Genomic DNA, 21,403 nt, shown 5'->3' with positions numbered 1-21,403 from the left:
ATGTGGGTAATATTAATATTCCTGTTTTTTTATCTTTAAATTAGTTCTCAGCTTAGTTTCAGGGTTTTTTATTTTTTAGATATAATTCCCATACACAAAAGTGCACAATTCAGTAGGTTTTAGTATATTCACAATATTGTATCACCATTACCACTAATTCCAGAATATGTTTATCACCTCAAAAAGAAACTCATGCCCATTAACAAACAGTCCATTGCCTTCTCCATCTAGCCCCTGGCAACTACTGATCTACTTTCTATTTGAATTTGCCTATAAAGGCTATTTCATATAAATTGAATCATACTCTGAGTGGCATTTGTGTACGACTTTTTTTACTTAATATAATGCTTCAGTGTTCATGTTGTAACATGTTGGTACTTCATTTCTTTTTATATCTAATATTCCATTGTGTGGATAAATCACTTATTATTATCCTTTGTTTATAACCTACTGGGTGTGAGGTAACCCAATTAAAAAATGGGAACCAGGTACAGTGGTGCACGCCCATAATCCCAGCAACTTGGAAGGCAAAAGATGAAGATTGCAAGTTCAAACCCAGCCTCAACAACTTATCAAGGCCCTGAGCAGCTCAGCAAGACCCTATCTCTAATAAAACATAAAAAAGGTCTAGGAATATAGTTCAGTGGTTAAGCACCCCTGTGTTCAATTCCTAATTTAAAAAAAAAAAAAGCATAGAACTTGAATAGACATATCTCCACAAAAGCTATACAAACGGCTAACAAGCATATGACAAGATACTCAACATCACTAATCACTGGAGAAATGCAAATCAAAACCACAATGAAATATCATCTCACTCTCTTTAAGTTGGCCACTATCAAAAAACTAGCAGATAACAAGTCCTGGTAAAGATTTGAAGAAATTGGGCTGGGGATGTGGCTCAAGCGGTAGCGCGCTCGCCTGGAATGCGTGCGGCCCGGGTTCGATCCTCAGCACCACATACCAACAAAGATGTTGTGTCCGCCGAGAACTAATAAATATTAAAAATTAAAAAAAAAAAAAAAGATTTGAAGAAATTGGAACCCTTGTGTATCACTGGTAAGAACGTAAAATGGGCTGGGCATTGTGGCACACACCTATAATCCCAGCGGCTCAAGAGTTAGGAAGATTGTGAGTTTAAAGCCAGCCTCAGTAAAAGTGAGGCGCTAAGCAACTCAGTGAGATCTTGTCCCTAAAAAAAATATAAAATAGGGCTGGAGATGTGGCTCAGTGGTTGAGTTTCCCTGAGTTCAATCCCTGGTTACTCCTCCCCCCCCCCCAAAAAAAAAAATGGTCCAGTTTAGTACCTCCTGAAAAGGCTAAACATAGAATTACTTTATGACCCAGCAATCCTACTTTCAAAAGAATTGGAAGTAGATTCTCAAAGAGATATTTACTTACTCGTGTTCACTGCAATGTTGTTCATAATAGCTGAGAGGGAGAAGCAGTTCAGATGCCCATCCATAGATCAATGGATAAAGAAAATGTAGGACAGACAAACAAGGGAATATTTGTAGCCTTCAAGAAGAAGGAAATCCAGGAAAGTGAGTGGGTGTTGGTGTCTGTGCACAGAGGAGGTGTGGGCAGCTGCTTCCAATCCCCAAGCAGAGTGGCGGGGAGCCGGCTGAACCAGGCTTTGAACTCCCACCATAGCCCAGAACACGCTATCCTCGTGATTCCATCCAGTGGACATAAAAGAGTTGACGAGAACCAGTTGAGGAGCAAGAGGAAGCCGTGGCCAGCAGGAAAGCCAGGCCCAGACCTTAGGCCCTAGCGAGGTGGATGGGCTTCTGTGGCAAGGGGGCCTGATTCGAGCCTTCCATGTAGCCTTGTGGAACTCAACAGTCAACACCAAAAATCAAGCTGTGAAGGAGCAAGCCCAAGGTCGGTGCTAAAAGTACTGACAAACTCGTAAGAGCAGTGAAGTTGAGCAAGCTGTATAGTCTATGTACAGAAATGGCATTGACTTGTTAATGAAGTACACTTATAAAGGGTTTGAGAAGCCCACAGAAATTAGCAGTGCAGCATTACTCCAATGGCACGGAAAAGTCTTAGCTATAGCGGGACTAGTCTCCATTATAAAAGTTCTTACAGCAGGAAAGACTGTTTAAAAAAAAAATTCATTTTACCTTCAGAAGAATTTTGGATGCCCAGGCTGGTAAAGAAGGGACTGACAGTAGATCATCTTCTTAGGGACTCCCAACTAAGTTTTTCAAGACACATATCTACTGAAATTTACTGAAATGTATGATTTTCGAGTTGGAGGGAGAAATCATCTTACTGTTTCCTAAATCCTTTGCAAGATTTGAGAGTCTGCCTTTGTCTACAAAGTGATGCGGAACTGACATTTGACTGTCGACAGAGTGGCTGGCCAGTGTTGGTCAGATGTTCCTATGTGTGCTGCCTGTTTAAAACGGGGAGGGGTGTTCTTCTTCTTCCTGGGACGATATCTAGAGGCACTCCAAGTGGTCTTTTGTCATAACTTGGTAGGCTTTCCAACAATAAAGCCTCTAACAAAACTAGCCTGTCAAGAGCCCCTAGGAATCGAATTTACCTTTTTACAAAGGAGTTGGGAAAGCACCAAAATCTGCATGTGGTGTGTGCCCAGGCAGACTTCCTGGGATTCATGCTGCCAGACCTAAAGTCCTGAAAAGATTGTCTAAAATGAAAGAACATCTTAGCAGGGCCTATGGTCGTTCCATGTGTGCTAAATGTGTTTGTGACAGGAACAAGTAGGCTTTCCTTAGAAGCATTCACTTCAGTATTAATTATATTCACATTGCTATGCAACAAATATCCAGAATTTTTTCGTCTTGCAAATCTGAAATTCTATACCCATTGAACAAAATCCCTCTTTAACACTGGTACCTCTATTCTATTTTTTGTGTCCATGAGTTTGACTACTTCAGATACCTCACATAAGTGGAAACCTATATTTCTTGCTATGTTGCCGAGAGGTCTTGATAAGGTTGGTGACACTGGCTTTAAACTCCTGCCTTGGCCTCCCGAGTTGCTGGAATTATAAGCATTGCCACTGAACCCCGCAAAAAATTACTGTCTTAACACTGTACATTTACCAAGCATTTCTTTTTTTGAGACCTTTAATGTTTTTATTTTGAGACAGGGTCTCGCAAAGTTGCTGAGGCTGGCCTCAAACTTGTAATCCTCCTGCCTCTGCCACTCAAGTAGCTGGAATCACCAGCATGCATCACTTTGCCTGGCCTAGTAATTTCATATTGCATTTAGGATCATTAATATAGTTGGGAAATTTCCTTACAGGCTAACAATGTTTTATAGTTATAACTTCATAACTCATGATAACTGTAATTGCAGAATATTTCTATGTGTGATATTTAAGACCAGAATATAAAATTGCAAAGAACAGATACAGATTCAAAAATAGTAAGACATCAGAGTGCAAAGTGTTGGAAGGGTTAAGTACAAACTCTCACGTCTAAAGGTCATAAATTTAGGTTTTTAAAATAAATTATTGGATTCACAGGTTATCCACAAACTGTATTTTGAGAAACACTGGACTATAGTTTCAGAAATGTACTCTGTTTAGGGCCACTTAGTATCAGTACAAATCTTAACTTAGTAGCCATTATAAAGGGGTTATGAAGCCAGAGATTCAGGGAGCATCTAAAAGTTTTACTTGCTTCTTTTGGTACATTCACAATGAACCTAGAGATAGTAGCGTGATGGTTCAGACTTGAATTGTAGTAGTTCAAGCTACAGTTATAACTTAGAAATGAAAAAACCCTACATGGATTTTTGTTGATGTAGTCTCACAACAATTAGGTGTGCTCCCCCTACCCCCCACTCCCGCCCCCCGTGACTGCCCCCCATCCCCAGGTTCTGTTGTGATTTTCACTTCACCATTTAGCTATTTAAAAAAAGAATTCCCTCAAGTGGTCAAGGAAACTAGTTTCTAAAGTTCGACTTTGGCAAAAGCTAGCTAGTTAAGGAAAGTAAGAATCATATGTTCTTCTGAATGTTCTTTTACTTAATTTTTTTAGACAAAATTTCAGATTAATTCATTGATCACCCAACATTTATCGAGCATCTACCTATGATAGGCACTTTAATAGGAGGTGCTGGAGATTCTGTAGTTGACAAGAGATTTTTTAAAATGGGTCTATCAGGGCTGGGGTTAAAAAAAAAGGATCTATCAGTGCTGGCTAGAAAGAATAAACATTAAATATGTAATGTAGTAAGTCCTGTGAAGAAAAACAAGTTAACATAAGGGAATAGAGAGTGGCAGAAGATGGGAGGGGAAAGTAGCATTTAAATAAATCTAAATGAAGTACCTAAAGATTTTACCACTGTTTGATTTTAACACTGTTTGATCTTCTTCTGATGGAATAGTGTATACTTCAGAAGAAGATCATTCAATCAGTGAATGAGTGGCTCAAAACAACAGAACTCTTATCTTCAGATGAAATCTTTTTTTCCCCCCTGGTACTGGGATTTGAACCCATGGACGCTTTACCACTAAGCTATATCCCCAGTCATTTTATTTCAATTTTCCTTCCTTCGTCATTGTTTTCTCCGCCCCTTTTCCTCCTAGCACCTTGGAAAATCCCGTAGAAAACTCAGAACAAGTTGAAGTATACTAATGTAGACCAATTTGCAGATGATTAAAATAACCAACTAGAGTCACTCTGCTAGTTACAGGTTGAGTATTTCTTATCCAAAATGCTTTGATCAGAAGTGTTTCAGGTTTCAGAGTTCTTTTAAATTTTGGAATATTTGCATAAACTTTACTAGTTGAGCATCTTTAATCCAAAATCTGAAGTGCTCTGAAATTGAAACTTTTCAAGCATCATGGCACTGAAAAGTTTTGGATTTTAGAGCACTTCAGATTTTCAAATTAAGGGTGCTAAACCTGAATTAGCTAGAATTCTTTCTATCTTGTTTTCTATTCAGAAAAGTTTGTTCATCCTCTGTGTGGTAGGAGTATTCTGTAGAGATAGCAGGGAACAAAGACATAGTCCTAACCTCAAGAAGTTTTTTCTATGGTGGGAGAAGATTTAAAAAAATAGGCAATTTCTAGTGCACAAAATAGGCAATGTGTAGGTTAATAGGCAATTTAAAGTGGTGATAATGCCTATGTGGGAGCTCAGAGAAAGCTCTAGAGACACTTGAATCTTAAAGAATAAATTGAAATTAGAACTAAGAGCTGAAATCACATACTTAAATAAAGATAACCCTAAAGATGCATCAGTACCAGATGCTTTCAGCTATAAATAACAAGGAAAATCCTAATACATACTAAGACCCAGTAGTTGGTCTCCTGGGATGGTTAATTCAGAGTTCCTATGGTATCATCATGAACAAGGATTTTTTTCTATATTTCCCCACTTCCATTCTTTTCATTACAAATGAGTTCTAGAGTTTCAGGGGAAAGATCTAAACAGTGTCCAGCAGAGATTCTCTTCTTTTTCTCTTTTTAAGAGCCAAATGAATCTTTTGAAACCTTGTTCCAAACCCCTTTACAGACTTCTCCTCATGCCCCATTGACTCCATTGATCAGAACACACACAAAAAACATGCTGCCTTATAATGACTGCAGAATGAATGAGATTTTTCAGATAGTGGTTCTGTGAGGTTCTTATAGAGAACAGTTCGTGGCAATATTTCACTTGATATAAATTCACCAAGTCCTCTCTGCTGGAATCATTACTTATATTCTGAATCTGGACTCCAAAGCTAACTTACTACAGTTGTTTTTCTAGGTATTAGGACTTATTAGAATAAAAGAAACATAATTTTGTCTTCTAAAGTAAGAAGTGGGGTTGAGGTTGTGGCTCAGTGTTGAAGCACTTGCCTAGCATGTGTGAGGCACTGGGTTCGATCCTCAACACTACATAAAAAAATAAAATAAGTAAAAAAGAAGAAACTATTGATAATCGTAATGTTGTCTAAAGTATTTTTTTTAACTGTGTATTTGAAACTTCCTTAACATTGCAGGGGATTCAAACAAAGTATTTTCCTTCCTCCCTAAAATTCTAGTGACATTTTTCTCTTCTGGTTTTGGACATGGGAGACATAGCAGGAATTATTCTATCATTCTTGTTCTTCTGTATGTCAGTAGAATAGGTAGTCAGCATCTATCCATTTCATTATTAGTTGGTTTGTATAGTCATCTCAGACATTTTCATGCTTTCAGTTGATTTCCTTTTATTTTTAAAAGTCCATAATAGAATAAGTAGGTTTGAAAGAGTTCTAATGTTCAAAAAAGGTACCCTAAATGCTATATAATTTTATACCATATACCTTGGCTTTAGTACTAAATGGGGCCATCTTTCATAGTGCTGGGGATTGTACCAGTGGTATAGGCAGTAACTATACCACTAAACTACACTTCCAACCCTGGACCGATTTTTTTATTTAATTTAATTTATTTATTTATTGCAGGAGCAGGTACCAGGGATTGAACTCAGGGGCACTCAACCACTGAGCATTTTTTATAAAAATTTCTTTGTTGTTGTAGATTGACACAGTAACTTCATTTTATTTATTTATTTTTATGTGATGCTGAGGATCAAATCTAGTGCCTCACACATGAGAAGTGATTGTTCTACCACTAAGCCATAAACCCACCCCCCCCCGACCCATATTTAAAGAATTTTCTAAAAATATAATCAGAATTTTAGTGGCTAGAGGTCATGGAAAGGCTGGAAGGGCATGAGATATAGAAAAGATGATACTAAAGTTCTTACCAAAGTATGCTAGAAAAGCTATTTCAGTCAGGTACATTGGCATATGCCTGTAATATGCCAATATGTAACTTGGGATGCTGAGGCAAGAAGATCACAGGTTTGGGAGGCCAGCCTGGGCAAGTTAGTGAGACTATCTCAAAATAAAACATAAAAAGGACTGGGGATGTATCTCCAGTGGTAAAGCATCACTGGGATTAATCCAGAATACCAAGAAAAGAAGGTGCGGGAGGGTACTATTTCAGGGACATATTTTAAGTTGCAAGGATTTGGTTGTTATGTACAATATCAAATAGCACTGTTAAATGTGTTCTTTTCCCTTTGTTAAGGTAAATATTGTTTTTTGATGCCTTTCTGAGTTTGATTATGTGTATGAATATGATATGTATATTCATGTTTGAATCAGAGTATAAAATTTGTCTCTTACTGTTAGTTGTGGTCAAAATGTTTGAAAGCTGTTGTATTAAAACTCTATAAAATATTGATTTAACTCTTAACATTGAGAGATTTCAGTCAAAATAGTAGACTAAAACAACACCACAGGAAGCTCCCCTCTTTTTTCTAATGTATAGAAACACTAGATGAAATAACCAAAAAAGGGTCATATTGATGGTGGTGTGATCGTTTTAGACCACGTAACAGGACTTGAAAACAGAATAGGGACTTCTTAGGGTGCCAAAATAGAAGGAATCTCAGTGACACTGGAGAATGAAATTGACAGTGCATGGCCCTCACCCAAAACTGGATGATGTGTAAATTCACCCAAACCCTGGGTCTCTCTATATGCCTTTCTCTAAAAAAGGCAAAACTATCCCATAGATAGATCTCAACCCAGGGACCACCAGTCTTCTTTGGAACATAACTGCTCCTGCCAGAATGATACCCACTATATGCATGTGCACATGTACAAGCCAGTGTTCCCAGAGGTCATTAGCAGATGACAAATGAAGGAGTGAGGGAGTTATACCCGTGAAACTAAATTAAAAAGCAACCTGAGAGCTGGGGATAAAGCTCAATTGGTAGAGTGCTTCCCTCACACGCACAAAAGCCCTGTGTTCAATCCCCAGCGTCAAAAAAGAAAAAGAACCTGAAAGGAAGTTTTAAATTATGTTGGAAGGACAAAGAATTTATTAAACAAGTAAATATAGACCAAAAAGTGCAAATAGATTTGAAAGGAAAACAAATAAAATTTTCAGTGATAAAATTGGTATCTAGGGCTGGGAATGTAGCTTGTTGACAGACTGCTTGCCTAGCACATGAGACCCTGAGTTGATCCCCAATGCCATAAAATTTTTTTAATTGAAAAAAAAAATAGTAGGAAAAGAAATATAAACAATGTAAACTAACCCTAGGGAAATCAAATTTTGGGATCCAAAATTTCAAGACTGGCTAAGAAGGTTAGATTGTAAAACTAAAGGTAAATTTTGGACTATTTTTTAATTTAATGCTGAAGATCTTAAGAGTTCACAACCTGCCAAAGTATATCTCAGAGTATCATCATCTTTTTTAGTTTTCAAACTAGTTGTCCCTGCTTTGTCCTTTTGCTGAACTGCCAGGGAGAAAAATATAATAATGGCAGTTTTCTCCATTTCTTACTCATAAGACTTTGAGGAAACCAAATGTAGTTTTGACCCTTATTGAGAAGGATGAATTCCCTTACAATATCTGTTCATATAAATTTGCAAAATGAATACTACATAAGTATTTTATAAGTTTAACTCTTTGGGAGTATACTTTCTTTACTATTCCTTCTCTTCCTCTCCCTTCATATAATTTGAAATTTGTGTGAATATTATCATTATTATTTTGCTCACTAGCAATTCAGTGGCTTTCTTTAGACATTTCCTAACATTTGTATGTGGAAATTATTATTCAGTTGCTTTGATGGAATGTGCTTAGAATTGATTTTCCAGTGCTGGTAACTGAGCTCAACTTTAATTTTCTATATCCTTCATGTGCTAGTAGCATACATTTTTGAGATGACTAGCCATAGTTTGGGATTTGGTTTATAGCAAGAGAATAGACATTTTTCTGCAAAAGGTACTGGTTCTCATGGGGTTCAAACTTGTGATCTTGGCCTCATTATCACACTTTTGTAACCATCAGACCCAGTAGACATAGCATTTATATTTTCATCTATAATCTTGAAATTGAACCTCATTTTTCAATTACCCAAGGCTTATTTCAAATATGTAATTAAAAACCATTTTGGGACATTTCTCACTTTTGTTTGATAGTGAAAGTCACAAAAGTAAAGCGTATAGCCAAAGAACCTAACTCACTTTTCATCTTCCCTGTGTTTTCTGTGACAGTGAAAGTCACAGAAGTGAAGCTTGCAGGCAAAGAGCCCAACTCACTCTGCGAAGAGTGCTACGGTACCATTTTCTTTTAGTGAGGCGATAGCAGGTCTGATGTCAGTCACTTTAGAGACCTTTAGACCTCAGTGCTCATTTACTGCTAAAATGTACCCGCTCTGCTTCTGCATTATGAAGATCATCTGTCAACACTTTGAGATATTCTCCTTTGTTATTAAGCTTGTGATGCTCTACACTGTCAGGTTTTTTTGCCAATTATAGTTAAGGTACAATGGTGTATTCACCAGATCAAAGTCTTACATTGGCGGTAGAGGAATGATTTGTAAGTCTTTATTCATCTGAATTGTACAATAGAACACCTGAGGAATGCAAATAATCCCTCTGAGGTCTCTGCAGGAAAGGCTGTTAAAATGACAGGGTAGAACTATTGTTATTCTGAATTGATGTTTTAGCCAAAGTAATTATTTCTTATCTTGTTTCATAACAGTTCTAGTTTTATTAGTTATGTTGACCGTATGTGTGAAACAAAATGTGTGTGACATTTTTATTTTATCTTTATACCTAGGCTTGTTTTATTTCACTTCATTGAATCAGTTTATGATCTGCTTTTTTAAATTAGGTATTTCATTCTAACTTATAATAAAAGTGTGTTACTAAACCATTGATAACATTTTAATATAGAGTTTTGTTTGAAAGTAGTAAGTCTCTAAAGTAACTTAGAATGCAGTGATGTCGTTTTAGACAGAAAGTACCAATTTAAATTTTCCCCTTTTTTCTTTTTATTCTTTCCTTCATAATTTTGGGTTAGAAAATATCTGGTTTGACTCTCATTTTTAAGGCTACATACTTTATTCCAAAGTAAGTCTTAGGGATTGATCTATTTTTTTAAGGTATGAACAAAAAGAAACAAGTTATGAAGATATTTTAAAAATCTAATAATATGTTAAATAGTTACTGTTGTATAACAAATATGTAAAAACTTTTATGAATTTTTTCATTTCTTTTCCTATTTTAAGTCCTGTCCAGTGGGCCATATTCTTAATTTTCTAATAACTATGATCCCCTGCCATTTTCTTTGATAGTTGAGTTTTGATAGATTTGTGCTTTAGATCTTGTTTTTCTTTTCCCCTAAAGTGGCATTTACATTGATCATTTAAAGGATTTATGCATAGTATTTTGCTGAAATAGCTATTAAAAGCTTGGTCTAAATATAGGCTGTGGGTAGAATTATATAAGGCTATGGCATACATTAAAATTTTTAATATAAATGTCAACTGAATTTAGTCAGATATGTATGAAATACAGTTCCAGAAGCACAAGATTATACACTGTTATTATCTGAGAATGAAAATAATAGTATTTGTTTACTATTCATAGGGCATTTTTCTAAGTTCTTTATAATATATATAATATTATTATCTCCATTTCTACAAATGAGGAAACTGAGACTTTTAAAAAAGGCTCAGTAAAATCTGCTCAGGAATAAAAAACTTAGAAGTGAAACCTTTTGGTTATTATCACATTTATTTCATTTATGTACTAATTACTGCTTTACCAAAATACTCCATACTTTGAAAGGGAAAAAAAACCTACTTAATAATGCCTTTTCAGGTAACAACTAGTATCAATTTCCTACTGATTTGGCTTTCCAAAACCTTAGTGATTAAAGGAATTTATTTCCTATGCAATTCTATTATTCATGATTCTACAAAAGTCTGGTTCATAAGAACAGTTTGTACCTGATTGACTATATTAGTAAATCTCTATTTCTGTGCTTTTTATTTGTTTTGGTTTTGTTTTTTTGTAGTTAAAACAAAACAACAACAACAACAAAAAAAAAAAAACAGTTCAAAACCAGTGAGTTCTTTTAGTTCAACAATGAACTAAACCAGGGCTAAAGGGTATAGCTCAGTGGTAGAGCACTTGCCTGGCATGTACAGGGACCTGGGTTCAATCCCCAGTAAGGCAGTTGGGGGATGAACTAAACCAGGCATATAAATATCTCAATGGAACAAATTATTTATCAAAGATTCTTCAGAATTATCTGGCATTTTTAGGTGTGATCCTTATACAAATCGAACTTTATATTTTCTCTTTTTAAAAATTGACTTTGTAAAGAAAACAAAGTATAACATTGAGGCTTTATTTAAGGATATGATGTTAAGGCTGAACAAATTTAGTGTAACTTTAAAAAGTTTAAAAATATTTGTAAAACAGCTCCTACAGATAATGTGCTAAAGTAAAACTATATTACAGTAAAATATCATGGCATACACCTGAAGCAATTGCTGCCTGTTAATGCCTTGACCTTGGAAAGCTATACACAAAAAGATGGCATCATAAAACCGTGCAATTCTTATGAATATGTATGTGCTACTTGATAATAATGAATGTGGTACAGTCATGCATGCACTACAAGATAATGTTGTGCCCTTTTTTGTCTACAGGTTGATAAAAATTAAAGAGTGGGTGGACAAGTATGACCCAGGTGCCTTGGTCATTCCTTTTAGTGGGGCCTTGGAACTCAAGTTGCAAGAATTGAGTGCTGAGGAGAGACAGAAGTATCTGGAAGCGAACATGACACAAAGGTTAATTAGCATTCATTTTCCCTACACTTTATTATCAACTATTTCCTTGCAGTAATTTAATTGCTTGCGCTGATAGAATAATAAATGACAGAGTAATTACCATTATAAAGAGGGAATCTTCTCCTTTCTTTACCATGAGACAGAGTGAAAAGATTTATTTTAAATTAAGTTTTTAACTGTCATCTGTCATCTCCGTACAGTGTTTTAATTATAACATAGGTATTAGTTATGTATATTTTTGAGGAGGGATGATCGCCAAAACTCTTTCGTCATGTTCTGTGGGGGAGGGGAAAGAGTGAATCAGTTGCCATATTTTTTTCTGAGTAACAGTAATATATTGTTAGACTATTGGATTTCAATCAAATAATTTTGCTTTCATGCCAAGCCCTAGAAAAAATTAATATTAGATGAAAATAGTCATAGGTTGGGTTAAACTAATTTTTCTTTTTTTCTAATAGTAAATAATATAAAATGACATCTTGAAGCTAATACAATTAAAACCAATTTTACAAAGAACATTTTTAGAAATAGTCACTGCTTTCTGACCTCTTCAAGTATGTTATGAAAGATGAATGGTCATTTGCTAATATCTTTAACATTATCTGCTTGAAATGAATAATTTTAGCTTCATTCTGATCTGTGGCACAGTCAACTTATGTGTTGAGTGAATTTGTTTCATTTTATTTCAGTGCTTTGCCAAAGATCATTAAGGCTGGGTTTGCAGCACTCCAGTTAGAATACTTTTTCACTGCAGGCCCAGATGAAGTGCGTGCATGGACCATCAGGGTAAGATTCATACTTATTCATCAGCTATATCCAGTTCCACACTATTGAATTCAGATTGATATCACTGACTTTGAAGTTTGTCATGGTGGCGGTTAGCTAGTCATTACAGATGAGGTTTTTGTCCAGGATAACTTTAATTATTTGTGAGCTGCTGAACAGTGAAAGTGGAGCGGCATTGATTGAGGCAGGTAACAATTGATTCTGCCTATTACATAGTCTGAATTTCTTCATCCTGTAGAATCTGTCTACCCTCCTCCTGTGGTCAGAGATAAGACGAACCAGTATTGTGCTTGCTTAATCTGTGTGACTGGGTTTGTCTGCAGTGAAATTGATGTTGCTTTTCATTTTGTATTCGCTAAGTTTGTTTGGGTTGCGGGTGGTTCTTTCCTCCTTTGCTTTGCTCGGATTACATTTTCAGCAATAAAAGCAATATGACATCATTATGCTCTTCATAGATACACAGTTGGGCTCAAAAAAGCTAAATTCAGTGTACAATAATTCGTGCCTTTTTTATTTGAATTCATGAAAGTGATATTTATTTTCAGTGTTATATGTTCAATCTTCTTTAAAAATGTGATATGATTTTAAATATTGATGTCTACGGAATATGAACAGAGAGGATGACTAATTTATTCCCAGAGGACAACAGAAACTGAACTGTAATGGTTTGCTTTTAGATGTAAATATATTATAATATAGTAGTTACTATTGAAAAATATTATGAAATACATAAAGTTCCAAATAATGTGTTACAGAATATAAAAATAATGCGAGAACTTTTAAACTTAGTGTCTTTGTTATGCTTTTTTAAATATCTGCTACATAATAAATTTTAGTGCTGATTTCTGTTTTCAGTTGACTACTATAATTTATTGTTACATTTGTTTTGATTTAATATGCATAGAAATATGGAAGCAGTTCAACATAATGTTAAATACCTTGTATGAATATGAGATTCACTTTTCTTTAATCTCCTTTCCCCTTTGGAGGGAAAAAAAATGTTTGACTTCTAACCAACGTCCTTTTATGTAGACTTTAAAAATAGTGTCAAAGCAAATATGAGTTGGTAAACAAATTGCCAGTGTTTATTTTTATTATATATTTTAAAGATATATTTTAAAACTTCAACTTAAGTATGTGAATCAGGAAAAAGAGCATGCTCTGGGCTTAAAAATGTGAAAGCTGGTTTATCTTAAGACTGATTGTAAGTATCCATGATTTAATGTGCTAAGATATTTAGTCAGGTAAGCATCAGTGAGTACCCATATTAACCCAATACATCTTTTATTGTAAAAACTGTGCTTTATAGTGTCAGACTCCTTATCACTTTAACATGCTTTATTAAGCAGACTTTCGGTCACCATTATTTCTCAGATTTCTTTCTATGGTTGTGTGTGTCTGGAATGTATGCCCTTGTAATTTAACATATGGGGGTAATTATAAAACATTTCTCTTCCTATCTTAACTTGAATTTCCTTCATATTGGTTAGAGGCAGGGTGTATTATCCAAAATGTTTAAAAGTCTTATTAAAATTTCTTGAGAATTTTGAAATTATCTGCTGAATGTAGGTTACTGATTTGTTGGATATGCCTTAAAAATGTCCCTTTGTATATTGATTTTTATATATGTTCTTTAGATGAGCTGAAATTTTAAGAGTGTTTTATCTTTTTTAATACCTTTGATAATTCAGCTTGAAAGTTGCTTAAAAATCTTTATTTTTTTCTACTGTGAAGAATAGAAAATCGAAATGAAACCTACACCAAAACCAGACCACTGCATCTAAATCAATAAAACCATAGACGGCTGTTAGGAAAAACAAAGCTACACTTCTTTAATATCTCCTGATCTATCTGTGCTATATCTGCTGCACAGATAGTGTCCAGTGTTGAAATGTACTAATTGTATACCTGACATCCTAACTGGTATTAAAGTAAGTTTTAGTTGCACCAATTGAAGATCAGAAAAAAGAAATTCTAACACTCAGTCATCTTTAATGCAATTAGTTTTCTCTGGTCTTTCATTTCAAAGAAAGGGACGAAGGCTCCTCAAGCTGCAGGAAAGATTCACACAGATTTTGAAAAGGGATTCATTATGGCTGAAGTAATGAAATACGAAGATTTTAAAGAGGAAGGGTCTGAAAATGCAGTCAAGGTAAAGAACATTTTTTTAATTTTCATGTTTCACTATTTTTTCACTAATATGATGCTATCTAGCCTGATAAGAATGAATGATAGTTATCACTAAACAGTGTAGTCTAAAATAAGCTTATCAGAATTTAGTATTACTTACCAACTGATTCAGGAGTTTCAAATGTTCACATGCTTTTAGATAATTTTTAAAGATTGTTGTCAGTAGTTGTGTAAGGTTTTTTTCCTTAACTAAAAATTAAAATGAACTATTTTAATTCATTGTAAATAATTTTAAAGAATTTTTTCACTGATAACCAGTGGAAATTATAATATGAATATCTGAAATACAAGTCTCATGATTAATTCAAATCAAGAGATAGACACTTAGCTAAATAAAACCTGTTATTGCTAAAACTTTATGGTTTACTTTTTTATTGTCATTTCAGGATATTTGAGAATTTGAGTTGCTTTCTCAACACTAGAGGGCAGGTCCAAAATTGTGCTTTATTCTAACTAATAAACATGATTTGATTTTCATGCACTAATAATGAAGCAGTGTTATAGATGAATCATAAATGATTTTTTAAATATAAATTCTGTTGCAAAATTTTTATTTTTGCTTTTTGCTTTTCTCTTTTTTCTTATTAGATTTTACTTAGAGAAATCTAGTAACCTCCAGTGAATGGATAGGTCAGCTGATTAAACTTGAAATTCTAGGAAGGCTTCTTTATCTTTAATTTAATTTAATATTTAAAGACGACCATAGAAAATGTTATAGAATTTAAGGAGAACTATCTTATGTTTACTATTTCATAATTTGAAAGGCATACAAAAAAGTTTATTTCAAATTTGATTTATTCTCACTGGTATCATTGGAGTGATCATATTGGACAGCAGGACTTTAATAGAACTGCTGGAACCCCAGGAGTGGGGGTGGATATCTTGATATAATTGGTTTACTGTTGAATGAGAGCCATTTTGCTTTTTAAAATGAGCAGAAGTAGTTCCAGTTTACAACTAAGCAAAGTCATTAATTTTCCAGTGGTGTCATGTATATTGATAGAGATAGGTATGCAAATATTGAGATTGAACTTTGTCAGGAATACTAATTAGACTTCAGGAGGAAAAAATCTCAAATTATTTGTCAACGTGCTACATAATATTGGCATATGTATATTTTCATGGAGTAAAGGTTATTTTCTATTAGTAGAATTCAGAGGTAAGATGCTTCTTTTTTAAATTCTTACATGATAAGTCTATCTTACCAATCTTGGTGAAGTCTGGGTTATAATAAACTTGAAAACAGCATGAATTGTGAATACTTTAACAATTCAGAGAAAAACATTTTCTGCTTATAAGAATATTTAACACCAACTGAGGCTTTATATTATAAATGGAAATGGTTGACCTCTGACTTTTCAACCTAGAATATTTTATGTGGTTTTAATGTCCAAAACTAACACTTAAATTTTTGAACTCTGAGTAAAATGAAGCATTTATAAATTACCTTATGTTCCCTTATTTAACAGCTGTTTACTTGCATATCATAAGTAGGTTTTAGGTTTGAGAGCAGAATTATATATATGCGTGTATATGTATATGTATTTCTAACACCAGTGCAGCATAACTAATTTAATGCCAGTGCTGTGAACTATATACTGAATAGCTCTGTGTGGGCTTTGTAGTCTACAGGGATATCACATTATTAGCAATCATATCTGCTTAGGCAAAGCTGGCTTCTACAGATGGCTGCTTTCAAGTGCAAATGAACTGGTTAGACGTGTCTTGTTTAATACATACTCAAGATTCACAAATGGGTATTGATTTTTTTTTCAACCAGTGTTTCTGATAGCAGTGGAAATGGATTAAATGGTCTCTGGAGAATTTAAAGGAACACTGTCACTATTAATAGTAAACTTGAGTGGTAACAAAGTATATAAACTTACACTAATATGTCATGTCAATATGTATTTGATTTAGATTGTCTATACAATTTTGTAACAGTAGGCTTTAGAGTCTAGAAATAAGGAGCATATGGTCTTCAGTACATCACATGTCTTTACAAAAATCATGTGAATATTTATTTATTTATGCCTTGTAGAATGGTAGGGTACATTCTCTTTTTTAAAGTAAGCTTTTATTTTAATAGCATATTCTATTAGTAGGTGATTTTCTATATAGTCTAGATAATTGAAAAGATGTTCATGAGGGCTCTTAAGTTTGGTTTGTTTTTTAACCTTGGAAGTATGATCTTTGTTAGTGTTTTTGCTACTTATTAGTATAATTTCACTTGACTTTTGAACATTCTTATTGATACCTTCAATGATAAGAACATATCTTATTGAACAAAGATTTCATATTCTTAATATAAAAGAAGGAAAACATTTTTGAGATTTTTTTTTCCCAAAAGATCCTTGAGTTCTCATTGTTGAGTAGTCTGTGGCAGGATCACATGAGACCATATCAGTGGTGTGCAGTGTTAAGTGTGGGTACTAGAGAGCCTGTTGTGCTTAGGGTTAAATGTATGTGCTGTGCCACAGGGTGAACTTGGTTTTCTGAAACTGCCACTTGTTTGTATTAGTTATGGCAGATTGTGTGTCTGGGTCTGCATACCAGCAGGTGGAATCAGTTGCTTTGCTGATAATTTAGAAATGGAAAAAAAGTATCTGTTTTTGCTATTCCAACCTGTTAGAGTCTGCTTGTAAACAGAACCATTATTCAGTAACTTCTTCAATGATGAATTATAGTATACATCACTATGAATAGTCATTATCAAGACTAAAAAAAATTACAAGGAAGTAGTTCAAAATCTATGCAATACAATTAATTATACTTTCTCATATAGCAACTACCTTTTTGGCATCACCATTGTCACCAAAGAATTTCTTTAAGAAAGTAAAATGGCTTTAACTAGTTATATAGTCTTTTTTCTGCCTCGTTTGATCTGTTTTGTTACAGCAACTTGCTGGATGTTTGCAGACACATCAGAAATGTACCATAAACAGCATGTAATGAAACTTAATGATATTGGTATAATTACATTTATGTACCAACAGTTTAGTGGAGAATACATTATGATTATGTATATATGGAAAATCTAGTTCTGCCCAAGTCAGAAATACTTTGCTTCTCTCCAAGTCTAGTCTTCAACTCATATGCCTTCTATATTTATTTTTTTACTTTCCTTTTTCTGTTTTTTAATTATTACACAAGTAGTATATCTTTGCATCTGCTCTTACCATTTGCTGTATGTATTTGGTTGTCAAATAATAATCCATTTCTCCTGTATTTCCTGTTTGCAGGCTGCTGGAAAGTACAGACAACAAGGCAGAAATTATATTGTTGAAGATGGAGATATTATCTTCTTCAAATTTAATACACCACAACAACCGAAAAAGAAATAAATTTTAGCTATTGCTCAGATAAACACAAATTCCAAAAGACATAGTTTTTTTTTTTTAATTTCTGAAAACTAAAGAGATAAATAAAGTTGGGGGGATGGGAATCTTCTACAAACAAATTATTTTTATTTGTTTTAAAATTATAAAATACTGTGTACCTCCAATGAAATGCAAGTTACTAAATGTAAACAGCTTTCCTTTTCACGTGATTAAGACCCTACTCCAAATTGTAGAAGCTTTTCAGGAACCATATTACTCTCATGATACTTCATTAATCTCCATCATGTATGCCAAGCCTGACACATTTGACAGTGAGGACAATGTGGCTTGCTCCTTTTTGAATCTACAGATAATGCATGTTTTACAGTACTCCAGATGTCTACACTCAATAAAACATTTGACAAAACCAGCCTTGGTGTGTTTGGGGATGTCTGTATTGACTGACTGTGGTGTGCTAAATGCGATACGGCACCTGGTGGCTGCTGATTACAGAATTTTAAGGCGTGTGTATGACACAGTAACTGGCAGTGTGGGGCAGCTGCAATTGTATCTTAAAAGTGAGTCTTTCATGGGAATCAGAAGAATAGTATACCAGGGATTTGTCTCAAAAAAGTTAATTAATTTGTAGATGGACATTTATTGAAAGATGATAGGAATATTATTACAAAGTCTATAACAGTTGACTCTAACCAGAAGAAAAAAAAAATCTGTTTCAAAAATTAAGGTATTTTGTTTGTTATTATTGTTCTGACCATATTAAAGGGTGTCTTTGTTTTTAATCTTTTCTATGAAATTATTAAATTGTGAAAACTGGCCCATTCATTTCTGGTGGGTTAGACTTTTGTTTCAATACAGCAATGTGTACAAAAGTTTATACACTGGTTGTGAAACTGCTAAAAGATTAGACTTTTATCATTTTAAAATGTCATACTTGCTAATAAATAATATGGGCCAGTTGAAATTTTAGTATGTATAAATTCAACACTTTTTAAATTGTAGCAGAAAGATTCAGAAAGAATAATAACAAATTAGTTATTTGGAGACTATTTGCCTTCTTCTCTGATGACGAAAGTCTTAGAATTCTTTCATCCCTGAGCTCTCCTTTTTTTAACACTCTTGTGAGACCTCCTTGTCCCCATCCACCACCTTTTTGTGCTCCTCTATAATCTTAGGGCCATTTACATGGAATATAGATTCATACCCAGGCCAGCTTTTTTGCTTCACTGTATTACTTTGTCACAGTAAGATACAGAAATCTACATCACACAATGGACAAGAAAATAGGTGGTTTCTCAGGAAAAGCTGGCTATGCCTAAGAAAGGATATTTTTGAGTATCAAATAGTGATATCCTTTTCCTAACATAAAAATAAATAAATGGCTGGGCACAGTGGCACACACCTCTAATCCCAGTGGCTCGGAAGGCTGAGGCAGGAAGATCATAAATTCAAAACCAGTCTCAGGCACTTAGCAACTCAGTGAGACCCTATCTCTAAATGAAAAAGGGCTGAGGATGTGGCTCAGTGGTTAAGCTCCCCTGGGGTCAATCCCCAGTACCAAAAACAAAAAAAGAATAAACGGCAACAAATAAGAAGAAAACTAAGCAAGGGATTAAAAAAAAGAACTAAGTAAAACGTAAATGAAACCAAGTGTAGTAAGTGAAATCAGATATAGAGTGCTGTGGAAAATTCTTGTTATATTTCTGTATTGGAGAAATGGGTAGATTAGTGGATTATTATTAGGTAATTCAGCAGTATAAGAAGAAATAAAATACTTTTGAGTCTGCTCCAAAGTAAATTGCATACTTTTTAAAAGAAGTTTGAAACCTCACTCAGAAACCTTTTAAGTTTGTGTAATTTTATTATCCAATTTCTGATATGATAATTGCACATTATAGAACAAAACCATTAAAGAGATAAAGGAGTTGGTTCTGAGACAACTGCATTCATCAGGGGCTGAAATCAAATATTAAAAATATTTAATTTGGTTGGAAGTTCTGCAACATTCTATATATGTATGTGCAAAATTGCATTTTCTACAAATGTTCAGAATTAACCATTCAAGAACTGCTTCCTGGGGCTGGGGTTGTGGCTCAGTGGTAGAGTACTAGCCTAGCATGCATGAGGCACTGGGTTCGACTCTCAGCACCACATACAAGTAACTAAAATAAAGGTCCATCAACCAACTAAAAAATATTTAAAAAAAAAAAAAGAACTGCTTCCTATATATAAGGTGTCTCCCCTTTTTTAAAATATTTTTTAGTTGTAGATGGACACAATGCTTTATTTTGCTTATTTATTTTATGTGGTTCTGGGGGTCAAACCCAGGGCCTCACACATATTAGGCAAGTGCTCTACCACTGAGCTATAATCCCAGCCCCATAAGGTGTCTCCTTTAAGATTAGTGATATGGGCTGGGGTTGTGGCTCAGTGGTAGAGCACTTGCCTGGCACAAGTGAGGCACTGAGTTCAATCCTCAGCACAACATAAAAATAAAGTTATGATGTCCATTTATAACTAAATATTTGAAAAAAGATTAGTGATAGTTCATATTTTTTAGGATTATAAATAAATATTTTTGCACATAAGTAGCTCCATCTTAATCGTTTTTTGTTAAAGGACATTTGATTTGTGCACAAAGCTTGAAAAATGTTTGTGACCTCCATTAAGTTGAGTTTTCTCACACTGCTTTCATAATTTGCATTTGGGGCATGGCTCAGGTCAGAACCAGGTCTCTTGGAGAAGCACAAATACTTCACATCACTTAGTTCAGAGTGAAGCTTCTGTTCCCTATTCACCAGCGCCATGATAGAGTAGGTCTTCTTACTCATGATTAATCAACTTCCTATATTAGAATTCCACACTGATTCTCACCTCTGATTGTCTGATACTTCCAAAGCTGCTTGGTCACAACTCTGCCTTTTCTCATTCAAAGTCAGAGACAGAAAATCTCCTCTTTTCCAGCCTCTCATGTTTTTCTGACTAATCTACTTAAATTCACTTAATACTCTCTTTGTTTTGCCAGACTTCAGAAAAGTTAGTTATTGCCAGGCACCATGGCACACACATACCTTTAATCTCGGCTATCTGAAAAGCTGAGTCAGGAGAATCTTAAGTTTGAGGATAGCCTCAGCAACTTATTTAAAACTTATTCTGTTTCAAAACAAAAAATTAAAAGGGCTAGAGTGAGGGAATAGCTCAATGGAAAGCTCATGTCCTTGGGTTCAATCCCCAGTACTGCAAAAAAAAAAAAAAAAAAAAAGCAAAGCCAGGTTTTGGGGTAAACATCTGTAATTCTAGTGACTCAGGAGGCTGAGGCAAGAGGATCACATATTTGAGGCTATCCTGGGCAACTTAGTGAGATGGTCTCCAAAAGGGAGGTGGGGCTGGGAATGGCGAGCACCTCTGTGCTCACAATCCCCAATAAAAAGAAAATAAATGTTGGATTTTTTTCCTTAAATAGG

At 34.5% G+C, this 21,403-nt stretch overlaps 1 protein-coding gene and 1 pseudogene across 3 annotated transcripts in view; both read left to right on the top strand.

Annotated features, from left to right (window-relative positions):
• The window catches only part of Ola1 (Obg like ATPase 1), a 139,556-nt gene extending 121,205 nt beyond the window's left edge, over positions 1–18,351 (top strand). For all 3 annotated transcript variants that reach the window (XM_026389565.2, XM_077798852.1, XM_026389567.2), the window contains 4 exons: positions 11,485–11,625; positions 12,315–12,411; positions 14,441–14,563; positions 17,844–18,351. In XM_026389565.2, coding sequence (XP_026245350.2) covers positions 11,485–11,625; positions 12,315–12,411; positions 14,441–14,563; positions 17,844–17,945 — 463 coding nt within the window. In that variant the 3' untranslated portion in view covers positions 17,946–18,351. The remainder of the gene's footprint in view (positions 1–11,484; positions 11,626–12,314; positions 12,412–14,440; positions 14,564–17,843) is intronic.
• Positions 1,472–2,111, top strand: LOC144256617 (actin-related protein 2/3 complex subunit 5-like protein; annotated as a pseudogene).
• Positions 18,352–21,403: the final 3,052 nt, after the last annotated feature.

The sequence above is a fragment of the Urocitellus parryii genome, chromosome 1, assembly GCF_045843805.1.
Source record: "Urocitellus parryii isolate mUroPar1 chromosome 1, mUroPar1.hap1, whole genome shotgun sequence".
Classification (NCBI taxonomy): Eukaryota; Metazoa; Chordata; class Mammalia; order Rodentia; family Sciuridae; genus Urocitellus; species Urocitellus parryii.
Note: the sequence above shows the minus strand (reverse complement) of the source record. Positions and strands in the feature narration are given on the sequence as shown.